Source organism: Tiliqua scincoides, chromosome 4 (assembly GCF_035046505.1).
Source record: "Tiliqua scincoides isolate rTilSci1 chromosome 4, rTilSci1.hap2, whole genome shotgun sequence".
In the NCBI taxonomy this organism is placed as follows: Eukaryota; Metazoa; Chordata; class Lepidosauria; order Squamata; family Scincidae; genus Tiliqua; species Tiliqua scincoides.
In genome coordinates, this window is record NC_089824.1 from 115,255,071 (window position 1) to 115,279,614 (window position 24,544).

A 24,544-nucleotide genomic window follows, 5' to 3' on the forward strand; every position below is an offset into this window, starting at 1 on the left:
ACTGGATATGAATAGCCCTGAAAGACCTCAGCCATACAGAGTTAGGTAGTACAGGTGGAGCCTATTCATGCGCGTGAGTTCCCTGGCACTAAATTCCATAGAGTTAAGCAAATAATGCTGCAGCCTAACACTTGGGGATGGAAGAAAACTAAGGCAGCTGTTATCAATCCCCTCCTCCTCTTCCTCCTCCTGAGGGCACTCAGCCCTCTCAGTTGTCAGCTGTCCCTGTTCTTTTACAGGTGGGATGCTGAACTTTTAAGAGTCTAGTCCTATGTATTTCTACTCAGAAGTAAGCCCCATTGTAGTAAATGAGTCTTACTCTCAGGAAAGTGTGGATTGGATTGTAGCCTGAGAGCCCAGTGCTATGCTTGCCTATTCAGAAGTAAGTCCCATTCTAGTTAATGGGGCTTACTCCCAGGAAAATGTGGATCGAATTGTAGCCTAAATCTCATGCTTTGGCTTGCTGGGAAAGCTTGGTTGCTGAAGGATTCTTACTGTTCCTTAGCAAGGGGAACCTTTTCCATGGCTCCAGGGCTATTTCCCTGCCTGTGCCAGGTGGAGCCTTTTTGCAGTGTTTTGGGCTGCCAGGAGACTGTCAAGAAGCCAGGGCAGGGCAAAGGTGTGTTCAACTTTCAGTTCCCCCCACCCCATTCTTGATGTTGAGACAAATCCGTGAATAAATAGGTTGCACCTGTACTTCAAACCATGGAAGCCCTGCTTGGTCACAAGTAGCTAGCTCCCGGGTTTTCAGGTGATGATACAAGGTCATTGCTTTTCAAGTCAGCCCCCTAGCTGACAACAGTATTTGCTTTAAAAACAAATGAGGAAACTGTCAGTCACATACAAGACTCTTAGTTGTGTATTTCAGAAGACAAGTAGAACAAATGCGAACATGAGCCCCTAATGTGACCCAGGAGAAAATGTAATTCCTGCCTGTGAATATCCTGTTCTTGGAAGAGGAAGGGGGCATTCTGAGATTGCATGGGTTTGCCCATCCCACTCCACGAGGGCCAGACTTGCTTGAAGTCATCCCAACCTCAGTCTGGAACTGCAGAGGAAGGGTGAGATCCTCCAATGAACATCACTGTCTTGGTGTCCATTACATTCTGTTTGTACTGGAAAAACAGTTAACGGGGCTATGGCCCACAGGCAAGGGAAAAAGAACGTATTTACAAAGGCAAATCCCATAACACTTTATGACCCCTGGAGCATATTAAGGGAAGGATTACGGGGCCTGGCCACAGGAGTCCCTAACTACCACCCCTCAACAAATTTAGCACTTCATAACCTAAAACCATGCCAGCACGTGGTAGGCAAAACACTCCCTTTCTCTTCCAAAAATAGGATATTCACATGTAAGGAATTCCATTTTTCTCTGGAAAAGCAAGAAGGCGTTCTGAAACTGTGGGATATGCCAGAGCAACATATCAAGAAGGGTGGGCTAGGCAACAGCAATGTTCACTGTGGCACTACCTTCTACAGGACTTTTCTCTCAAAAGCAACCTCTGCAGAAGCTGCCAGGTCAATCTTGTAATGTCAGGTGGCCACTTTGCAGATATTGGCCAGGGAGGCAACTCTCTCAAAAGCAGCTGTGGAGTGCTCCCCTTGTGGAGTGTACTATAACTCCCATGGGGGGTTACCTCCCAGATGTCCTATACACACTTTCTATGGCTGCTTTTACTCAGCTTGACAGGGAAGTAGAAGATACCTTCTTTCCTGGTGAAGACTCCGCAGAAGATTCAAAAAGAGTGTTTGCCTGATGTGTAAAAACAGAGGATCCTATGGACATCAAGGCTATGCCAGGCCCTCTCTTTAGGGTTTGTACAGAACGATGGCAAAACCAATTTCTGTGTCCTGTGAAAAAGCATGTTAACCTTAGGCAGAAACAAAGGTTCCGGCCTGATGACCACCTTATCTCAATGAAACGCACAGAGGTTGTGGTTGTCCGAGAGGACCCCCATTTCTGACACATGCCTCACAGAGGTGATGGACAGCAGGAACAGAGTTTTTAGGGTCAGCTTCTTCAGGGGAGCTTTGGCTATGGGCTCTAAGGGGGGGTCCTTTAGGGGCAGAGAGGACCTTTACCAGGTCCCAGGTTGGAAACCGGTGAACTGGGGGAGGATTCAGCAATGCTACCCTTTAAGGAATCTTTTTACATGCAGATGGGCTGAGATATTTTTACCCAACCCCACTCATAGCATACTGTTGAGGGCCGCCATTTGTTTCTTCAATGCGTTGATGCTCAGATTCTTATCCAGTCCATTCTGGAGAAACTCCAGGATGCGCTAGATTTTGTTGTCACTAGGTTTTTCCAAGCACCAATGAAAAAAACTTTTCCAAGTGGATATGTATACCCTGTTGGTTGATTCCCATCTGGAGGCCATCAGAGTTCCCAGTTGGGGTAGTAGCACTTAGCTAGTTTCTCCCTGTCAACCAAAAGACCATCAAAGAGAACATCTCTGACCTGGGGTACACTATGGGTCCCAGATATTCTATCTGGCCTTGGTGGAAAGGTCCATCATTGGCCTACTGACATTCTATTTCTGGGTACTAAGAAATAGTACCTGGGTCCCATTAGGGAGAAGGGCGGGATAAAAATAAAGTTTTATTATTATTTTTATTATTACTAAGGGCATTGTGGCCATTTTTGGGGCACCAGCAGTACTTCTGCCCAGTTCTGCCAAATCCTTCTTGGGGTAAGGGTAATGAGGGTCATAGGTGGGAATGCATACAGGAGGTCCTCTGGCCATGGGCACTTTAAGGTGTCCATCTTCTCTGCTTCTGGGTAATGTGCTCTTGCAAAGAATCTTGGAATTTCTGTGTTCTCCATTGAGCGAAGAGGTCCAGGATTGGTGTGCCAAACCTGCGGGCGATCTGTGAACATGTCTGGGTGGAGCTGCCATTCTGCCTTGCTGATGGCTTTGTCTGCTGAACCAGTCCGCTGCTGTGTTGGAGGCTCTAGCTACGTGTTCTGCCTTTATAGAGGCCAGATTGAGTTCCACCCAGGAGAGGAGCCTGATGGCCTCCTCCATCAGGGTTTTTGAACTGGTGCCCTCTTTGCAATTGATGTAGTCCTTGACTGTCTTCTTGTCTGTCCTGACCAGGACATGGGAGCCTTGTAGATGGTTGCAGAATTGCAACAGGGTCAGAAATATGGCTCAGAGTTCTAGCCAGTTGATGCGGTTTTATGGCTTCTGTGGGCTATTCTGAGGCATGTGTAGGTCAACAGAGTGGATTACTGGCCTGGCACAATCTAGGGGAGGCTTCCAGAGGATTCAGGTAAATAATTGCAGGGAGCCTCCCAAAGCACCCACATGGATCTTCGGTATCCTTGGATGATTTAACTGCATCTGCAGGTCCTTTATCTGAGTGTCCGTTGTATTTTGCTCTATGCTGCTAATGATCCTCTACATTTTAGACCAAAATATCCAAACATGACCAAAATATTGTCATGTTACCATGTTAAGGAGATAAGCCCTCACATTCCTAGCAGTGAAAAACTTAAGATTGTAAAATTTTTGGAAATGTATGTATATTTCTTCACAAGATAGTTGCATTACAGTGTGTATAACTGCTTTATAATCTCTTAATTTTATCTGTGGAAGCAGCACCTTAACTCTCGCTGATCAGTATGGAGTGGGAAGCTTATCTTTTCTGCACTGGACCTAAACTGCCACTGCTTGGCTATTGTGTATTGCAGCATAAATTCATAAAGCTGCCTTTCTGTTTTTGGAGTGATAAATGGTTTGCCTGATGGGTTTGGCTACTTTTTTACTATGAATTTTTACTACCTCCTAATGTCTTTATGGTGTGTGCTTGGGTTTTTTGTTTTGTTCTGTTTTTTGATTATTTTACTTATTGTTGTGATGCATTGTACATTTTATTATGGAGCTTTGTAAGGGCATTTGCTTAAGCATCGGAAAGGTGGGATATAAATTTTTCAAATAAATAATTCAGTGCTACCCTGAGCACAAGTTGTAGTGTTACAAGTGTTACTTTCTTTCCTTTCCATTAAGAAATGCAGAATATACCAGGGAGCATGTCGAGAGGATCAAGGGATCTGGACCAAAGCTGCCTGATTATGTACAGAATAAGATATCTTCAACTTCTTTTCAGTCAAGGACTCACAATGGTTGCTGTTCATAATTCTATCCCTGAAACCTCTGGCAATTAGACTGAATGCAAGTGATTTTTTCCCAGGAAGTAGAAAATCAAACCTGTAGAATCAAGACGATTATGGGTCCTGAGAGCCTGAATATTTTTCTTTTACTTTCACTGAACAAAAAGTGGTCATGACTGAATGTACCTGAAAGTAAGTCATAGAAACAGTCTGGATGGGTTTTCCTAAGCATGTTAGTTGGCAACCTTCAGTCTCTAAAGACTATGGTATCGCACTCTGAATGGTGGTCCTGGAACAGCGTCTAGTGTGGCTGAAAAGTCCGATTCAGGAGTGACAATCCCTTCCACACTGGGAGCAAGTGTAGTCTGTCCCTAGGCTGTCTCCCTGGCTATGGGCCTTCCTTCTTTGCCTCTTGCCTCCTAAGCATGACATAAGCTGTAAAGAGAAAACAATTCATTCTTGACTTAGTATTTCCCTCTGCAGTACAGGAATAAAATGGGAGCAAAAATAATGGGAGCAGAAATAATATATGTACAAAAATGAGGCAAAGATTGCATGTTGATTTCAGTTGCACTTTCAATGGAACTGGAGTAAAAATGACCCCTTTCTGAGGAACTTCCTTTGTCTCCTGTATGAGACAAGTTTACCTGCTTCTCCTGCTAGATCCCTGTAGTACAATTCTCCACAACTCTACAGTTCTCTGAACTTCAGTGTCCCTGATCACACACCATGAGACAAACAGCTGTGTTACCAATTGCGGCAAATTCTGGCAGCCTGCGTATCATGAGAAGCAAAATTATGCTGGTCTGAAGGTAAATCTGTGCTGTTGAGCCTAAACAGGTCTTGCCATAACATTGCCTGAATGTGGAACCACCTGAGTCCATATATAGGCTTTTTTGAATGTTTTAGAGGCAATCGACTATCTCCTATCAAATACTGAAAAATCTGTACTATGTTCTGAAATTAGCTGGACAAGATGGTCCTATTAAAAAAAAATGTTATCTCTCCAGTCCTAATGCTTGGATTGGCTCAAGCAGACCAATTCCCTCTTGCTCTCTTGCCCCATATTTTCCTGTTCTGGTTTTCTGACACCTTAACATACTACGATCCCTAGAGACCACTGAGGAGCCTCAGTCTGCCTCAGAATGCTATTTTGTTTTTTTTCTTTGAAGGGGTCCTTTTTATTTCTATTACAGTTTGAGCCTCATTATTCATTCCAAGCACTCACCTGGATGGCAAAAAACGCACTATAGTAAATCAATTTAAAAAACAAAGTTTCTTTGCTCTGGTGATTTAAAAACAGCCTTGCTGACCTTTTGACTCTAAGATAAGAGTCATTAAGAAGACAATCCATCAACCAGTCCTCCTCCAAGAGCTTAGAAAGCTTCACTCAGCCCCTCCCTCCACCAATGCAAAATGATCACCTTTCTTTCACTGCTCAGGGGGAAGGGAGGGGTCTGCTGGAGAGAGAAGGATTGATGGATTGTCAGCCAGCTGCCCTCTCTCTCCCTCATTAAGGGGGCTATTGTTAAAGGACTGTTCAGTTTTTTAAACTGATTTTAAAGGGGTGCATTTTTCCCTTCTCCAGGGATCAGCACATTCCTTCTCATTTGCAGGGGCCAGTCATGTTGAGTCAAATCCATGTATAAATAGGCTGGACCTGTACTTTATAAATGTATTTACCTATGCATATCTACGGAGTCCCTTAAGTATGACAAACCCATACTTCGTTTGTGGGTTATCTGTGTCCAAACTCATAGGTATTCAGCCATCTGAATCCACTATTAGAATATAGGTATGGTAAGGATACTCGCAAGACTTGTATGTCAACCTGTGGAAGGGAAGGAGGAAGTTAGAGTGTAAATCAGGGGTATTAAGTAGAGAGTTTAGTGTAGGGATTCTAGGTGCTTGCTTTTCTCTTCAATGTCTCATCTGAGTAACACATCGTCTAACCCAGTGTTTCTCAAACTGGGTTGGGACCCACTAGGTGGATCGCGAGCCAATTTCATGTGGGTCCTCATTTCAATATTTCATTTTTAATATATTAGACTTAATTCTACCATGGAATGTGACTGCATTTGGGAAAATGTTACAGACTTGTACTTTTAACAGGCTACTCTGTATATACTTTTAGCAATGATAGTCAATGGGATTTACTCCTGGGAGAGTGTGGGTAGGATTGCAGCCTAGGATGGTTAAAAATGTTTCTGCTTGATTTCACTTCAGGTCAAATCACTTCCGGTGGGTCTCACTCTAAAAAGAGGGTCCCAGTGCAAAACGTGTGAGAACCACTGGTCTAACCTAAAACTGAATGGGGTGTGGCTTTTGATCCTAAAATCAACGACAACTTAGGATTTTGTAGGTGACAGTAATAATTTGGAAAGCCTGTATCTTACTGTAGTACTTAAGATTAAGGCAGCCTTTTGATAACCTTCCAGGTTATCAGGCCCTGTTATCATGGTTTTGACAATCGGCAGAAACCACAGCGACCTCAGCAGCCACCACTCCCAGAATGTTTATCTTAGCTATTGTGCTCTGTGCCAGTTTCTTGATACCACAAGGCATTGATTTTTTTTTCAAACTGCATTGAACAGAATATATTGTTTGACTTGTGTAAGATAATGCAAGAGGATAAACAAAGAGCAAATTCAAAGTTAACAGTGTTAGTTGGGGAAATGGGTCTGTTGTTTTCAGTGGGTGCTCTCGAGTTCTTCGGCCCTCAGGCTTCAGCAGCACCTTGCCTGCTGTGTAGTGTTTTGGTGGAAAACAGGCCTTTCTTGTCAGGGAAGACAGGGAGGGAATCAGGAGAGTAGTTCTGCTTTTTCCACGCAGCTTTTGGGTAGCAGCCTACTGCTGTGGTGCAGTCTGCAATTTTGGCAGGAAGGGGCTCCAGCTGTCAGCCACTGCCTAGAATCACCTTGCAACCAGGCTCCGATGCTCTCCCCCATACTGGAGGGGAGCACGAGCCCTATAGTTGTATGGCTGCTTGGTCGGGGGAGAGAAGCACCCACATTTTTTGCCCCTACACGGATGGCGGTCAGGGGAGTTCAGACAGAATGGCTGTGATCCTTTCCCTCACGGCTTGTGGGGTGGTCTCAAAAAAGCTGCCGCTCCTTGAGCAGGAGGCCCCATTTGGCTCTCTAAAATGAGCGCAGGGCTCCATGGTATGGCCATAGCCGAGCACAGAAGGGAGTGCAACCCTGTTACCTGAACCCAACAAGGACAGCAGAAGGGGTGTGCAAGGAGAGAGCGTGATGTAAGCGCCTGAAATGGCCACTAGAGGCAAGGTCAGTCTGGGGAATCGATGTAGCCTTTCCACTCAGGAAGACTTTGTAACCTGCCTGCCTGAGAGAGAGGAGATTCCAGATGACAAAGACAGAGATACATAGTTGTGCACTGAACAAAATGGGGAGATATGAGCTTACCTGTGGAGACCACCGAGAAGGGGAATTCACAGGTAAGCTCATATCTCCCCATTTTGTTCAGTGCACAACTATAAAATTTGAAGGAATAGATCTCTGGCAGTCATATATCTCTGAGTTGGTGTGGGGCTGTTTGAATTGGAGCTGTTCATCTTATAAACAACATGATAGCCCAGTTGTCGTGCGTACCTTTCCTTCTAGAATTCCAAGCCTGAGGGATATGTCCTACTGGCAATTCCGTGATAGCATTAGGTCATTGCCCTCACCCAAGATTGAATCTTGGATAAGGGCCGGCTACTTATTCACAGACCTGGCATTCAACTATAGCAACTTCAAGCCAGAGGGTTTGCTACTGGAGACACGCCAGCCAAAAGGATGGCAGAAGGATCAGAAAGAACTGTTCTTCTGCTATTGTGTCTCCTTCTCCTGGAATGCCTTGTCCAAATTGACAGCAGATAAATTACAGATGACAACTACAACAAAAACGTTGTGTAAATGCTCAGTATAGTTAAGCTTGAATCCTACTCTGCAGCAACTGCTTACTCACAAATCCATCTGACAAGAATCATTATGCAACAGCAATTTGTAAATCTGTGTAAGATACATGTAGGCTACTGTCCTTAAGTGTTTTTTATAATATTTTGTTCTGTCCTAAAACAAAGTATAACCTCTGAACAATTTTTCCCTAAAATAGTGGCAGAGAATATGTTGAAACTGAACTTCTGATTTTTCCTTTTTCCTCTTATTGACAGATTATTAAATTGTGATATTTTTAAAATGAAACCTACACTAGAATGAACTTTGAAAATACACACATCTTGCATACATTTGTTTCGTTACAAAACGTTTTGTTCAGAATGATTGTCTGATTTGACTGTTTTAGTGTGTTAGCAGAAAAGCGTAACTGAGAAACAGTAAAGATAAAAGCTTAGGAAGACAATGACTGGAGGTCATCAAGAAGCATTATGTAGCCATGAAGTGTATACAACCCTCTTGCTCCCAATATAATACTGTAGCTGAGGGCATCCAGTGCTGGAGGTTTGTCTGTGTTCTTTTTCCTACATACAACACTATACTGGAAGAAAAACAAATGTACACAGGTGGGTCTTTGGTATCTGCTCGGATCCATTCGCGGACCCCTCGTGGATACCGAAGATTGCAGACAAGGAAATCTGCGATTTATGACCCCTTAAGCCTTCCGAAGGAGACTGAAGCTGTGCTCTGCCCCCCCAAGGGCTTTCTGAAGCCTGCAGAGACAACACCTGTCTGCCTGCAGCCTCTGTGGACTTCAGAATGGCGTCATAGCATGAAAAAGGCTACCTCTGATTTTCACCAAAAACCAGAAATGACATTTTTATGCCTTTAATAAAAAGCATTAGGAGGGCTGGGGAAGCCAGTTCATGTGTAACCCAGTCTGGCTCAATGTGGGTCCAGGGCAGAGGTGTCCAAACATTTTGGCAGGAGGGCCATATCATCTCTCTGACACTGTGTTGGGGGCCAGGGAAAAAAAAAATTAATTTGCATTTAAAATTTGAATAAATTTACATAAATGAATATATTAGAGATGGAACTTGTATGAATGAATGAAGGTTTTGCAACAACTCAAGGCCTATAAAAGACCTTGTGTAAAGCAAGACCTGCATTTCCTTTACTGTCACAAACAGCAAGCAGCGGAGGAAGCTCTCATCCCACAGCTCACACAAGAGGTCGAATAGTTGACTGTCACACTGAGAGCGGTTGCGTTGGGCCAGCATGGGCTCCAGCAAGTCTCTGGAGGGCCAGAGGCTCATTGGAAACTGGAGACTCCCCGTGGGCCAGATTGGGAGTCCTCAAGGGCCGCAAGTGACCCCAGGGCTGGGGTGTGGGCACCCCTGGTCCAGGGGACCGGCATTGAGCCACATCCACTTATTTAAAATCTGCGGATAAACAGGCTTGGCCATATAATTTTTGGAGTGTAGCATGAGAGTTCCTGAATTCTGGGTCCCTGGGCATATCATCCTACTTGTGACACATTGAATTCATTCGGTATAGTTCAGAAGTGGTGATAGTTTTTCCAATGCAGATATATTTGTGTGTGAAGAAATTGGGAAGCTTTCCATATTCTTGAGGTGCAGAAGCTTTAAAAAAGAGAAGTCCAGCCTTCTTTCTTTGTTGAATTTATGTCAGAAGAGCCAAATTGTTTCTTGAATAGGCAAGAACAGTAAAGAACTCCTCTGCCTGTTTTAATAAGTGATAAAAGAATAGTAGGTGTTAAGCACAACAGCTTTTCCTAAATCTCTCACATGCTTCCTGACTTTCTTTCTGATGATTCATTACATGAATGTCTACTGGCAGATACTATTTTGTTTGAAGTACACGGACTTTACAAGCATATGCTGTGTGTATTGTTTTTACAAATGTAACTGGCACATATTGCTTGGGGGCTCTGGATGGAATACCAATGCCCTAATTTTTCAGCATTCTGAATAGTACTAAAAAGGACTGCTAGGACTCTCCAGTGGAGACGGAGGTATAATTGCTTGCCTAGAGCGCTATCTTTCTGCTGCATCACCTGAATACTAATAAGGAGACACAATAGAGGGGAAAGGTGTCCAACTGCATCCAAGGAAGAGAATTTGAGGAACTAGGGTGTGGCACTGTGGCCAAAGAATTCAGGGAGTGAGAAAAGATCAGTGTTTTTTGTTTTGTGATTTTTAGTAAGCTTTCCAGTTACCTGTTTGTAGTGAGATTTTGGCATAAAATGGTTTACCCACCTCAGTAATTTAACAAGAGGGCACAACCTGACCCATCTGGTATGCAGAGAATTATGGCTTTATGGATGCAGAGGAAGAAAGATCTGCTTCTGCAAATTAACACTTTCTAGCTTGGTTCTAATACAGCACAAGAAGTTAATAGCGTTCCTATGGCACTACCTCCCTTATCACACTAACTTGTCCTTTTACTAACCTTTCAGAAAAAGGTTTGAAATTATTTTGAACCTGCATTTATTTATGAAATTAATGAAATTAATTTGAGCCTGGTTTTTCAATGTAGGTAGGTTTGGTTTTTATACGTTCTCTATTGTTTCTGATTGTTCTAGGGCCAGATTGCATTCTGGAGATCTTAACAATGTAGTATGGAAGTTCAGATTGAATAGTTTGTGACTCTTTGGAAACTTGGAGGAATATTATCAATTTGAGCCTAATTGTGAGAATATTTGAGAAAACCTTGTTATATAGCAGTGGCTCCCAAACATTTTCGACTGGCGGCTCCTTTGACCTACTGGGCCATTGGCTGCGGCTCCCCATTAGGGCTACAATCCTATACACTGTATACGGTAGTGGGTTTTTTCAAGGATTCCATGGCTCCCCAGCTTGTTTCCACAGTTCATAGTTTGGGAACCACTGTATAGAAGATACAAAGTATTTTTCTCTAGTTCGGTAGCTGCAATATCTTCTGACAGCTTGCCTGAATATTACTGCCCATTAGAACAGACATTCTCCTGGTAATGTTTCTTTCAATTTCTGAGGACTATGAAGAACCTTCTAGGGCACTGTACTTAGTCAGTCAGTCAGTCATTGCAAAGCATGGGATTCTGAAGCAAAAGAAAGTACTCTTAACTCATTTCATAATGAGGAAATGTTGATGTTGCAAATTTACAAAAAAAAAAACAACAACAAAAAACCCTGCAGTTCTTTGGCAGTTCTATATTTTAGTAATAGGTTGATCCCGCAGGCTACAGTCATGTGACTATAAGTAAAGATACATTTTTGTAGTGTTTAGGCGTCCGTGCCTTATTTCTTACTGTGCCCACATACACAGATTATGCATACGTCAAGAACAGGTGTGCATAAAGTGTGCACATCCCTACCTCTATGTATTAGAACATTCACCATTAGTCATATTGGGGAAAGGTGGTATCTCAGAGTACTACTTGGCATTTCTTACAGTTATGTTCTAGTGGGTAAAGATGCCCTAAGGGGCATTTCTGTATTAATGATGCAAATAGGCAGCATGGACAATAGTTTTAGACCTTTGAAAGAATAACTTAGATTTCTGTTCTTCGTTTTAACTTACTTGTTACAGTCAACAGTTCAGAAGTTGAAGGGCTCTTGAAGAACTTTAAGATACCTTCATGAAATGGATATAACTTTTCATGTGAACATTATGACTTTCTTGACATGAATTTGGCAGAATGCTACCTTGGGCTTCATGGAAATACAAGCTATAGGAAAAGTGTGTGCTGCTGTTTGTACTCACAAGTAGAAGCAGTCTTTAGGGAATTTCTGTACATGCTTTAACTAGATTAAATATGCCTTTGCTTCACAGGACATGTTGGTAATAAGAACAGGGCGGGGCCATATCTGTGGATCCCATATCTGCTGTTTCACTTATCCACATATACGGGGACCACCCTCCCTGTGCCCCCCAAGTGCACATTTAGTAATTTAAAAGCTTACAGTGTGATTTTTCTTCTTCCTTAAACGGAGTGCTGAAAACTTACAGGCTTATAGCACTTTTCAAGCTGCCTTCTGGCAGCCAGAACACTTGAGAAACTTGAAAGAGGTTAACAGGAAGAGATGTTAGTGCTTCCAGTTGATCTCCAAGTTTTTTTAAGTGTTCCGACTGCCAATCTTAAAAAATAAATGATCTGAGTTTCTCTTTCAGCTGGAACAGGGATGCTTGTCCCTCGGTAGTTACCTTATTCTGTACCACTGATTTTAGATCTGAGACAGGCAATTTATTCTGTTGTGCATCTAGAGTTTGGTGTGTGGGTCAGTCAGAAATGTTCAGTAGATGGAAGTGAGAGTTGGACTTGGTTGCAAATTGGAGTTTGGGGCAGGCTAGGGAGTGTATATGTATCATTTCCTTTTAAAAACCATTACAGTTGCTTATCTGACTCCAGAAAGCATCAGAGTCCATCTAGAGTGAGCACATCTGCAGAATCTTTATGCTATAATAAAACTTGTAGGTGCCACAAGACTTTGGGTATTTCGTTTGTTTGCACTTCTATCACTTTTAACAAATTATCTGGTTTGAATTCTGCTACTGTGTTTTCATATATTAAAGCATTGGCTTCCACCTGCTGGACCAAATTAGAATGACCACCTTACCAATGATTTCACAATTTTAAAAGCATTTATGCAATGGTCTGCGAAGTGCTAAAAGCATTTTGCATACTTTACGGATGACTGAAACAATGTAATACATAAGCATTATCCCTTGGGTACTGAGGGTGCTCTTAGACAAAGTATGGCTTACTGTGTTTCTGAAATTTGAATCGGGAATGTCCTGCTGTCACTGTTAATAATTATGACTGTGCTGATGATCCTTTTTATACTTATTCTTTTGAACTTGGAAAACAAAGGAGTTGCTAAGGCATGTTGTAATATCTCGTATAATATTCTGATGACTATCAGTACAGGCACAGATCTGGATAATATACTTTCCATTAGTACTGCACAAAAGTAACCATACCAGGTATTACATATTTTAATCACTCTCCTCAATAACAGTAAAATTACTTCTTTATAAAGTAATAAACATACTTCCTAGCAAGTTGAAAAATAAGTTTTCCAGGAAAGTGGAAGCCACCCAAAATGTATTGACACACCCCAGTAGTGGTTCTAGCAAGAAACACTTCACATTTAATAAGTGCAATATTGTGGGCTTGGAATATTGTAGTTGATCTCTACTATTTGTAGAAACCACTTTAAAGCCTGTGCACAGAATGTCAAACTAATAAGTGTCAGCTGCTTCTGAAGAAGGCACTGTTGAATGTGGTGTTTTAATTGTACGTTCCACTTCCACTGCATCTCTTGTTCACTTATGGCTTGGCAGGTGTGCACACTGGGCAACTGAGAATGGGAATGCTAGAAGTATGGACACTAGCAGGAGAGAGGCAGTCCCCCAAGTTTACAGTTCTGTCATCAGTTAAGCCTTTCACTTGAGAGTGGTTTATCCTGAAAATTCTTCTGTTGTCTGATTGGCTTTCTTGTTTTCGCTGTAATACAGGTATTGTATATAATAAGAGACTCTTGTTGGTCTCTTGATGGGGAAAAAAGTAGAAAAATGTTTGTCATCCTCAGGGAAGACCACAATTTAAATCAATTTAAAGAGAAACCTGATCTACAGTATTATGTTGCAATGTATAGGTGAACTTTTACCAACCTACTGCTTTACAATTTACTTATTGGCGAGCCAAGATAATGTAGTGGTTTGGCAGTTGGACTTAGACCTGGAAGATTCAGTTCAAATCCTTGTTCATCCATGACGCTTCCTGGGTAACCTTGGGCCAGTCACTATCTCGCAGCCTCACCTACCTCTCAGGATTGTTGTGAGGATAAAAGGAGGGAAGGAGTTGCAGTAGGTACACCACCCTGAGCTCCTTGGATGAAGGGTGGTATAAAGTGTGAAAAATACAGCTTCAGAGTCATGTATCTGCAGTGGTTTTTTGATAGAGTATTCTAGTGGCAGCTAAAATTCCATTTTGGTTGTTTTTTTCTTCTGGAGGTTGCTTTGTCTTTCTGCAGTTATTTTTATTATCCTTTGTGGTTTTATATTATCCTTTGTGGTTCTAAGTTCATAGTTTTATTATTCTGAAATTAAGTCTTTTTGGGTGAAGGAAAGTTGTCATAGAAATGTTAAAGTAAATCTTGTTTTTCTTTTCAGATCACACACACAGTGACACCCAAGTGTTCTTCTACCTGTGGATCGTCTTCAGTTTTATCAGCTCCTGCTACACTCTTATCTGGGACTTGAAGATGGACTGGGGCCTCTTTGACAAGAATGCTGGTGAAAACACTTTCCTGAGAGAAGAGATTGTTTACCCACAAAAAGTGTGTATATGTGGCATTTTTTCCAAGACACTTGAAAATGCAAGGGAGGTTGACTGTTGGAACTTAAGCATACTTTAAGAATTTTTTCTGCTGTTTGGCATCTGTTTAAGCCAGTGGTTCCCATGCATACTGAACACTGAAGTTCTCACAGAAAAGTTTGCTTTCAAGGTGGAAAAGAGACCAAAACTGTACATTATATTTAGCACATGACATGTAGATTAGTCTTCCCTTTATTTACATGTAATAGACTTAGATTAGGGCTTGGGTGCAGTGAGAGGGTATTTAAACATTTAATTTTGCATTGTGTTCCTGCTGAAATTTGTAGTTCCATAACAGTTAACTAAACCTTAAAATGCCCTTTGCCCTAGTGGCATTTTAAGGCAGCAGTTCACAAACTATGCGTTGTGATGCCCTGGGGCATTGCAAGCCACTTGCAGGTGCATTGCAGGCCACCCACTGACCCAGCGGAAACACCATGCTGCTCCAAACAGCAGTTGGGTGCTCATCATCATCAGCCACTTACAGGAGCTGCATGTTACGATCACAGCACAAGTGGGTGTTGCAGGCTCCATCAGTCTGGAAACCACTGCTTTTAGGGATAATTAGACACTTTGAATGTGTGCTTTTTTTCCCAGGAAAATGGTGTGGAGCTAAGGAATTAAATATGCCCTCTACCACCACCGCCTTATTCACCGCCTTATTCCTTATTCACTCATGTTTAGGTGGTGTGAAGCAACAGCCACAGCAGATGAAGACTCTCCAACACAAGACAAGTGGCTAGGGCCTCAGTTGGGCTGATAGGATGGTATAGCATCTAAGTAGTTGCATTTTGATACAGCAGTGAAGGGGCATATAAAAAGTAGAAGTCTTCATGTTCAAGTGATCAGATTTTCAAGACATTGGGCCTCCAGCATCATGTCTTGTAGGGGTATGAGAAGGACTGTGGCTGATTGGAAGAGTGTCTGCTTTGCATGTAAAAGGTCCAAGGTGCGGTCATCACCAGGTGATGCCCTGTCTTCAGGTAGGGCAGAGAAACATTCCTGTCTGAAACCATGGAGAGCTGCTGTCAGTCTGTTGACAGTAATGACCTAAATGAACTTATGGTCTGATTTAGTCAAGGCAGCTTTCTATGATCCTTCAGTGAGATGGTTTTTCTCATACCAGCTCATATGTCTAGCACAAGAGTGGACAAATATATTAACAGACAATAACCAATTGTCTGTTGGTTAATAATTACTAGGTTTGCCTCCCAAATAAATTGTGGTACAGTCTGTTCTCTTTATCTGCTAGAATTTGGTTCCTGGAAACCCAGTGGATAGCAAATACTCAGATAACAAACCATTGACCCTATGGAATCAATGGGGTTAGGTGCAAGGGCTACCCTAGGGGGGAAGGGGTACCTTACCTACCATCAGAAGAGACCCTCAGTATAGGGTCCAGTAGAGGGTCCAGCAGAGACCCTCAGGAAGCCAGCAGAATGCAGCTGGAAGTGCCAAAAGATCTCTGAATGCTGCAGATCACCTTTCAGAAGTTGCAGGGACCTTCAGAATGATGCCTGCGACCAGTGTGGATCACTTTAAAATGACTGGCAGAAGGTCCTGCATTCTGAAGGTCCCTGCAGCCTCTAGAACAGCGGTGTCAAACTTGTTTCATACCAAGGGCTGAATGGCATTCATGATGTCTGCTGAGGGCTGGAAGTAATGTCATTAGGCAGGAAGTGGTGTCATTAAACTCATTCCCAAAAATTACCACTTTTCTAACTTAGGAATTCATTAACTTCAAATGGCAGAAGAGAAAACACACAAAACTTTATCATATTTCAAGATATGGGAAAGCCCAATTTTCTTGGGGGCTGCCCTTTTAGCAGTAACACCTCAGCACTGCTCAGCAACTGAGAGCCTGAGGGCTGGATATAAAGCTTCCACGAGCTGCATCTGGCCCCTGGGCCTTATGTTTGACACCCCTTCTCTAGAAGGTCTGTATGTAGTAGATAACAAGAACAGAGATGCAGATAATAAGGGGTAGGTAGCAATTCTGCCCCTCACAGATAAGTGTTTAGCTCAGTGTTTCTAGATCAGTGTTACTCAAACTGTGAGTTGGGACTCACTAAGTGGGTCACAAGCCAATTTCTGGTGGGTCCCCGTTTGTTTGTTTATATGCTGCCTTTCTCCACAAAGGGACCCAAGGCAGCGTAAAACAATAATTAGAAATACAAAGCCATATAAACAAAAGTAATAACACAAATTGAAAACAAAATATTAGAACAATAAAATCCGTCATGATAAATAGGATCTTAAAAACAGCAATCGGATGTCTACAATAAAAAGAGCAAGAGCAGCAATTTTATAAAAGCCCCAAGCCTGTAAAAACTAGATGTTAAAAAAGATGCTTAATAAATACGTCAAAAAAGGGTGAACTCTGAAGGCTTGTCTAAAAGAAATGTCTTCAGACCTTTCCAGGGAGGAAGCAAGTTCATAAATCAAATTCCATAATGTTCCATATGTTGGAGTTCCATAATGTTGGTGCCATGACTGAGAAGAACCTATTTCTTGCTGTTGCCCCACGCACCTCACTGGATGGTGGCACTTGTAAGAGGGCCTTCTCCAGTTACCTAATGAGATGAGCTGGATTATATGGAAGATTTTAAATAAACTTTAATATAATGGACTTGATGTTACCATTGTATGTGACTGCCTTTGGGGAAACGTTATTGTTACAGATCTGTACTTTAAACAGGCTACTATGTATATGCTTTCAGCAGTGGTAGTCAATGGGGCTGACTTCCGGGTAAGTGTGGAGAGGATTTCCAACCCTTTGGGAAATGTTTTTTAAACAGATCAGCAACTGCCTAGGAGGGCTAGGAGGGTGGTTCTTTATTTTAAATAAATTTTTAAACTTATTGTAAACTTTAATTTATTTCCTTGCTTACTTAATTCAATTTGATTTGGTTGTATGGGGGTGTTAATGTTCCTGCTTGATAATGTCACTTCATTGCTTCCAGGATGATGACATCACTTCTGGTGGGTTCTGACTGACTACCATTCTTAAAAGTCAGTCCTAATACTCAAGTTTGAAAGCCACTGATCTAGATATTAGACCGTTGAACCAAATTTTGTGAGATTTCTGTCAGATACAGAATATGTGTTATTTGCATGGATAGATACCATTTTGGTTCTACTCTTTTATTTAGGAATTGGGCGATTAGTCTGATAGGTATCATTGCTTTCTGTAATATATAACATTGTTTGCTTGGTTTTTTTTTTTTAGGCCTATTACTATTGTGCCATTGTAGAGGATGTAATCTTGCGCTTTGCATGGACTATCCCGATCTCCCTCACCAATATGAAAACGAATATGAATATCTCTCCACATGCTGGGGATATCATTGCTACTGTGTTAGCGCCTCTTGAAGTTTTCCGGTAAGGTTCATCAGCTAAACTAGTTGCTAGGCTTGAACGCTATGCACTTTTTTTTACAAATAATCATTGGTGCCATGAAACCCCCATAAACACAAGCCACTCTGCTTAACAATCCTGTGTAGCTCCAGGGCGGAGTTAACTCTCAGTGAAGTAGCAGGGAACCTTGGAGGGCTCAGAGGGGAACTGCTAAATAGATGTGTTTTCCAAGGACCTCAACAACGAGGTACTCTTCGTTGCCAAGAAGAAGGAACGAAGGCTGAGAGCTTGAACGGGGCAGTCGCTTGAAACGGCGGTTTCAGAGATATTTCCCTGATTGCTCTGTGCTGAATCATATTGTATGCCAGACACCATCTTTGGAGACGATTCGAACAGCTGAGGACTCCCTCCCCCCACGGCCTCGATAAAACATGAAAGCGAACAAAGCCTTTAACTGAGTAACCAGTTCATTGGAGGATGGGCTGTTACCCATGCAGCAAATCCCCCCCTCTCCATGTCACTGAAATGGTCCAATGGAAAGGCAGAGGCCAATACGGTTGGTTCCAGCGGCGTCGTAGGAATTGCCAGAACGTGACTGTGTTCAGCCAAGAACTGCCTCAGGGACTCTGGCTCCGGATTTTGCCTCGAGGTTGACTCCTGAAGCCTTTTCCATAACTGGATGTAGCCACAAGGCAGTGGAGGTTTGGGATCAGAGTTTTCCTTCTCTCAGATGAGCTGCCTTCCCAGGCTGACGAGTCCCATCTACCTGGTTCATTAAAAGTAGTTCATTAAAAGGCTATAAAAAGAATTGCAATCAAAAGGTTGGAAGGAGGGAAAGACAACTTTTAAGATTATTTACGTTGGCTTGCAGCCACCCAGAGGGGAAAAAGAGTGAATGTGGATTTAAAAAGCCCCTGCTGGAGAAGTTTTTTTCCCCCCTTATTTGTAACAAGGATGATTGGAAGAAAATAGATAAAGGATCACCCTGTTGGAATGGTATGCATGGAAAAGAAATTAACAATTAATCTTTAAAGTATGGAACAATTTTCACTTTCGTTTTTACCACAAAAGGATTGACTCAGGCCTGAACAATTAAAGGTATACTAACTCAATTTGACAGTGTTATTAACTTGAATTGGATTACTGACCTGCCCCTTTTGGATATAAAAACTTAAAGACTATCTTTGACAAAAAGGGATGCAAGACAATAAGTATTGGATGACTCTTTAACTGTGGGAATCTGCTTGATTTGATACTGATAAGAATGATATCAAAAAATTTAAAGGATGTTAGTGAAAGCCAGACTTCATTAATGGAGATGTTGCGAGAATTCAGAAATGAACTGAAGCAAGAGATTGGAAAATTATCTGAACAAATGAGGCAAATAAGCTCCTCCCTGACAGACAGACAAAGAAAAGTATGGAGGGGATGGAAAAAAGAATGGACCAAATGTCAGATGAAACTAAAGAATTGGAGATTTTTGTAAGACAGGAGATGGAAAAAGCAGCATTTACTATTAGAACTCAGAATTTTCAGGAAGAAAAAAGAGGGAACTCTCAGAGAAAGAGAGCGTGTCCTTTCAAGAAGAAGAAGAGTCTTTGGATTAAATTCAAAAAGAATAAAATGGAGAAAGAAGAAGAAAAGAGAGGGATCAAGAAATATAAGGGAGTTAAGAGGAAGAAGAAGAAGTGGAAGGAGCAAGAAGGAAAATATCAACAAGACAGTAAACAAAGAAAATACTAAGACAGGGAGGGGAAATGGCTGAATAACAAGTGGAAATTTTTTTGTAGATATTAATGGATTGAATTATCAGAAGTGAGTATTCCATTAATTATGTCAAATCAAGTAGATGTAAATGAAAACAAAGTTGGAACACAGATATTAAGATAATTAAAGTGGTATTAAGATAATTAAAGCGGTATCTTCTAAAGAGAATTTATATAAATTGTTTTATAGATGATATTTAATGCCAGAGGAAGTAGCAAAAATGTACACTGGATCAGCAAATAATTGTTAGATATGCAAAGAGAATGAGGGAATTCTTTATTATATGTGGTGGTTATGTGGAAAGTAAAGAATTATTGGAAAATGATATATATTATTACAAGAAATATTGAATTGTGTAGTACCATTCAAACCGGAAATATTCCTTTTAAATGTGATATCAGAAATTGAAGACCAATATAAGAAACATTTTATTGTACATATCAGTATAGCAGCATATTTAAAAAAAAAATATTTTTTTTAGTATAAAAGTATAGCAGCATATTTTAAAAAAAAAAGCAGCAAAATTTGAAGCCTTTTTGAGTGGATAAATAATTTTACTTAAACAATAGTAATTGTTTAGTTAAATCATTAATTAGTATAATGATAAACAGGGTAATTTTTGTAGCAATGATTTTTTTCCCCCCAGTCATTGTTGATTTCTTTTTTTGGATTGACATGTTGTAATCTATGGCCAATATCCTCATGTGTAACCTATGTAGTCCCAGCCCTAAGTTTAACCCATTTTCCTTACCTGTATCTGTAATAAATAAATAAACTTTGTACAAAAAAAACAATCCTGTGTAGCTCCAATTCAGCCCATCACTTCCTCAACTGAACACTTCCTGCCAGTCCCAGACTTACCAATACAAGGTAATACAATACAACCACAGGTTTTGTAGAAAGATGTTACAAGTTTGCAGGTAGTGTATCAAAGAGTTAGATAGCAAAGGAGACTTTAGCTGAAGTTCTAGCAGTTTGAGTATTCAACATCTTCTCCTATATCCAGTGGCGTTGCTAGGGGGTGCGGTTCGCACCGGGTGATGCGCAAGGGGGGTGACGCACACTGGGGGGGTGAAACGCTAAAATCGCGGTGGTTAGGAGTAACCCCATCATATTATATACCGTTGGATGCGGAATTTTGAGCGGAATGCAATGCAAAAATCCAGAGTGAAATATCTCCTTTTTATCAAACGCTATGGCTGAAAAATTGGAGAACAAAAAATGCTTGGATCTCTATGAAAAGTGAAAGTGAACCGTATTGCGCATTTACCTTAGTCCATCGGAAAGGCAGGCTGAGAGGAATCCAATGACACCAGAATGGTCCTGATCCAATGAATGCAGCCCCCAAAAACACCTGAGAAGGAAGTCCCTCCCTCCAAGCAGATGAATGTATTGAGCCCTATGGAAAGTGAAAGTAAGCCAGAAGGTCGCGTTTACTTGCAAGTAAACCTGGGGTGTTGCCCCGCCCACTGCATGGGGGTGACACGCTGGCATCCCGCACCAGGTGACGCGAACCCTAGTGACGCCACTGCCTATATCCCATCGTTCTCTGTGGTTCCAGACTATGCTTATTCAACCATTCTTCCAGCTTATGCTTCCTTTCCTTTTGTCCAACATCACAGGGCGCATAAGAATTTTCAGAAAGTCAGTAAAAAGCATCACACTATTGCAGTCAGCAGGAACGATGGCAGTTAAATAGATTACAGAAAGTGAGTCCGTATCATTTTTTCCAACTTCAGAACATATTATAATTGTGCAGATCATAATTGGTCTTTTAGCAGTATTTGACACTCTAGCACAGGGTGTGAAACTCATTTCATACAGCAGACCGAATAGCATTCATGATGCCTGCTGAGGGCCGGTGATGATATCATTCAGCAGGAAGTGATGTCATTAAACAGGTCGTAATCAGAAATGAGCACTTTTTTCTCACTCATGAACTCATTAGCTGCAAATGACAGAAGAGGAAAATGCGCAAATCTTGATCATATTTCAGGGCATAAGAACATAAGAAGAGCCCCAAAGGCCCATCTAGTCCAGCTTCCTATATCTCGCAGTGGCCCACCAAATGCTTCAAGACAAGACAAAAAGACACAACCTGCATCCTGGTGCCTTTCCTTGTATCTGGCAATCTGAGGTAGCCTACCTCTATAACCAGGCGTTTGCACATACTTACCATGACTTGTAACCCATGATGAACTTTTACTCCAGAAATTTGTCCAATCCGCTCTTAAAGGCATCTAGGCAAGATGCCATCACTACTTCCTGTGGCAAGGAATTCCACAATCACACACAAAAAATATTTTCTTTTGACTGTCCCAACACTCAATTTTAGTGGATGTCCCTGGTTCTGATGTTATGCGAAAGGGAAAAGAGCATCTCTCTATCCACTCTATCCATCCCCTGCATAATTTTGTATGTCTCCCCTCAGGCGCCTCTTTTCTAAAGAGCCCCAAACGCTGTAACCTTTCCTCATAAGGGAGGTGCCCCAGCTCAGTAATCATTTTGGCTGCTCTCTTTTGCACCTTTTCCATTTCCACTATATCCTTTTTGAGATGTGGTGACCAGAACTAGACACAATACGTACATCAGGTATGGCCTTATCTGTTTGTATAATGGCATTATAATATTAGCTGTCTTATTCTCAATAACTTTTCTAATGATCTCAAGCATGGAGTTAGCCTTCTTCACTGCTGCCACACATTGAGCTGACACTTTCATCAAGCTGTCCAACAGTACCCCAAGATCTCTCCCTCCTGATCAAGCTGTCCAACAGTACCCCAAGATCTCTCTCTCTCACAGACACCTCAGAACCCGTTAGCCTATATATAAAGTTTTGATTCATTGCTCAAATGTGCATGACTTTATATTTACTTACATTGAAACGCATCTGCCATTTGCTGCCCAGTCTCGTAGTTTGGAGATATCCTTCTGGAGCTCTTCACAATCTCTTCTGGTTTGCAGCACTCAGAAAAGTTTGGTGTCATCCACAAACTTGGCCACCTCGCTGCTTAGCTCTGTCTCCAGGTCATTTATGAACAGGTTGAAAAGCACTGGTTCTGGGACAGATCCTTGGGCACACTACTTTTCACCTCTCTCCATTTTGAAAATTGCCCATTGACACCCACTTTCTGTTTCTTGGTCCTCAATCAGTTCCTAATCCAGGAGAGTACCTGCCCTCTAATTCCCTGACTGTGGAGTTTCCTGAGCAGTCTTTGGTGAGGGATCATGTCAGATGCCTTCTGAAAATCCAGATATATAATATCGTCAGATTCTCCTGCATCCTCATGCCTATTGATCTTTTTTAAAGAATTCTAAAAGGTTTGAGAGGCAAGACTTACCCTTACCGAAGCCATGCCGATTCTCCCTTAGCAAGGCTTGTTCATCTACGTATATGTTTTGAGATTCTATCTTTGATGAGGCATTCCACCATCTTACCTGGAACAGATGTTAGGCTGACCGGCCTTGTAGTTTCCCGGGTCCCCTCTCCTTCCTTTTTTTAAAGATTGGTGTGACATTTTCTGTCCTCCAGTCCTCTGGCACTGTGGCTGTTTTAAGGGACAAGTTGCATATATTAGTCAAGAGATCGACTACTTCGTTCTTCAGTTCCTTAATAATCCTTGGGTGGATGCCATCTGGGTCCAGTGACATTGATTTATAATTTGTCTATTAGGTCTGTAATGTCTTAACCTCTATCTGACTTAATTCCTTGGTCAAGAGGGCCATTCAGGCAGCAGTATCTACCCAAGGTCTTCGGCCATGAAGACAGATGCAAAGAACTCATTTAATTTCTCTCCCATCTCCAAGTCTTCCATGCATAGGAAGGATAGAGTGGATAGAGAGATGCTCTTTACAGTCTCACATAACACCAGAACCAGGGGACATCCTCTAAAAGAGGCGCCTGAGGGGGAACATGATTGAGACATACAAAATTAAAATTGAGTGTTGGGAGAGTTAGGACAGACAAAAGAAAATATTTCTTTACTCAGCGTGTGGTTGGTCTGTGGAATTCCTTGCCACAGGATGTGCATCTGGCCTAGATGCCTTTAAAAGGGGATTGGACAAATTTCTGGAGGAAAAATCCATTACGGGTTACGAGACATGATGTGTATGTGCAACCTTCTGATTTTAGAAGTGGGCTATGACAGAATGCCAGATGCAAGGGAGGGCACCAGGATGCAGGTCTCTTGTTACCTGGTGTGCTCCCTGGGGCATTTGGTGGGCCACTGTGAGATACAGGAAGCTGGACTAGATGGGCCTATGGCCTGGTCCAGCGGGGCTGTTCTTAAGTCTCCTTTTATTTCCCCTTTCCCTCACTCATCATCAAGCAGGCCATCCTCTCCTCTGGCAGGTTTCTTGCTTCTAACATATTTGAATAAGCTTTTATTATTCCCCTTAATATTTCTGGTCATGTGTTCATCAAAGTCTTTCTTGACCTCCCGTGTCCCCATCTTACATTTCATTTGCCACAGTTATGCTCCTCAATTGGGCAAGACTTCTATTTACGGAAGGAAGCTTCCTTGCCCTGAACAGCCTCTCTAACTTGGCTCATTAATCATGCTGGCATCGTCTAGACTCAACTGAACCCTTTGCAGTACACACTTCTGGGCTTCTATTACTGTTTTAAACAGCTTCCATGCATTCTGGAGAGATTAGACCCTCTTTACCTTCCCTTTCAACTTCTTCCTAACTAGTCTCCTCATTTGAGGGAAGTCCGCCCTTCAGAAGTCAAGGGTTTTTGTGTCAGATTTGTTTGGCACTCTTCCCCCAACATGCATGGTGAAACTAATCGCAGCATGGTCACTGTTCCCCAATGGCTCAGTAACATTTACATCTCTAACCAGGTTCTGAATACCACATAATGTTAAATCCAGAGTCACCTGTCCTCTGGTGGGCTCCATGACTAGTTTCTCTAAGGCACAGTCATTTATCATGCCAAGAAATCTGGTCTTTCATGACCAGAGCATGAATTGACGCAGTCGATGTGAGGATAATTGAAGTTCCCCATGATTACAACCCTGT

At 41.9% G+C, this 24,544-nt stretch overlaps 1 protein-coding gene across 1 annotated transcript in view; it reads left to right on the forward strand.

The window, feature by feature from the left end:
- XPR1 (xenotropic and polytropic retrovirus receptor 1) overlaps positions 1-24,544 on the forward strand; it is a 129,828-nt gene that overhangs the window by 95,659 nt on the left and 9,625 nt on the right. Inside the window, exons 12-13 of the mRNA XM_066624007.1 lie at positions 14,194-14,360; positions 17,628-17,779. Of these exons, the coding sequence (XP_066480104.1) occupies positions 14,194-14,360; positions 17,628-17,779 (319 nt within the window). The remainder of the gene's footprint in view (positions 1-14,193; positions 14,361-17,627; positions 17,780-24,544) is intronic.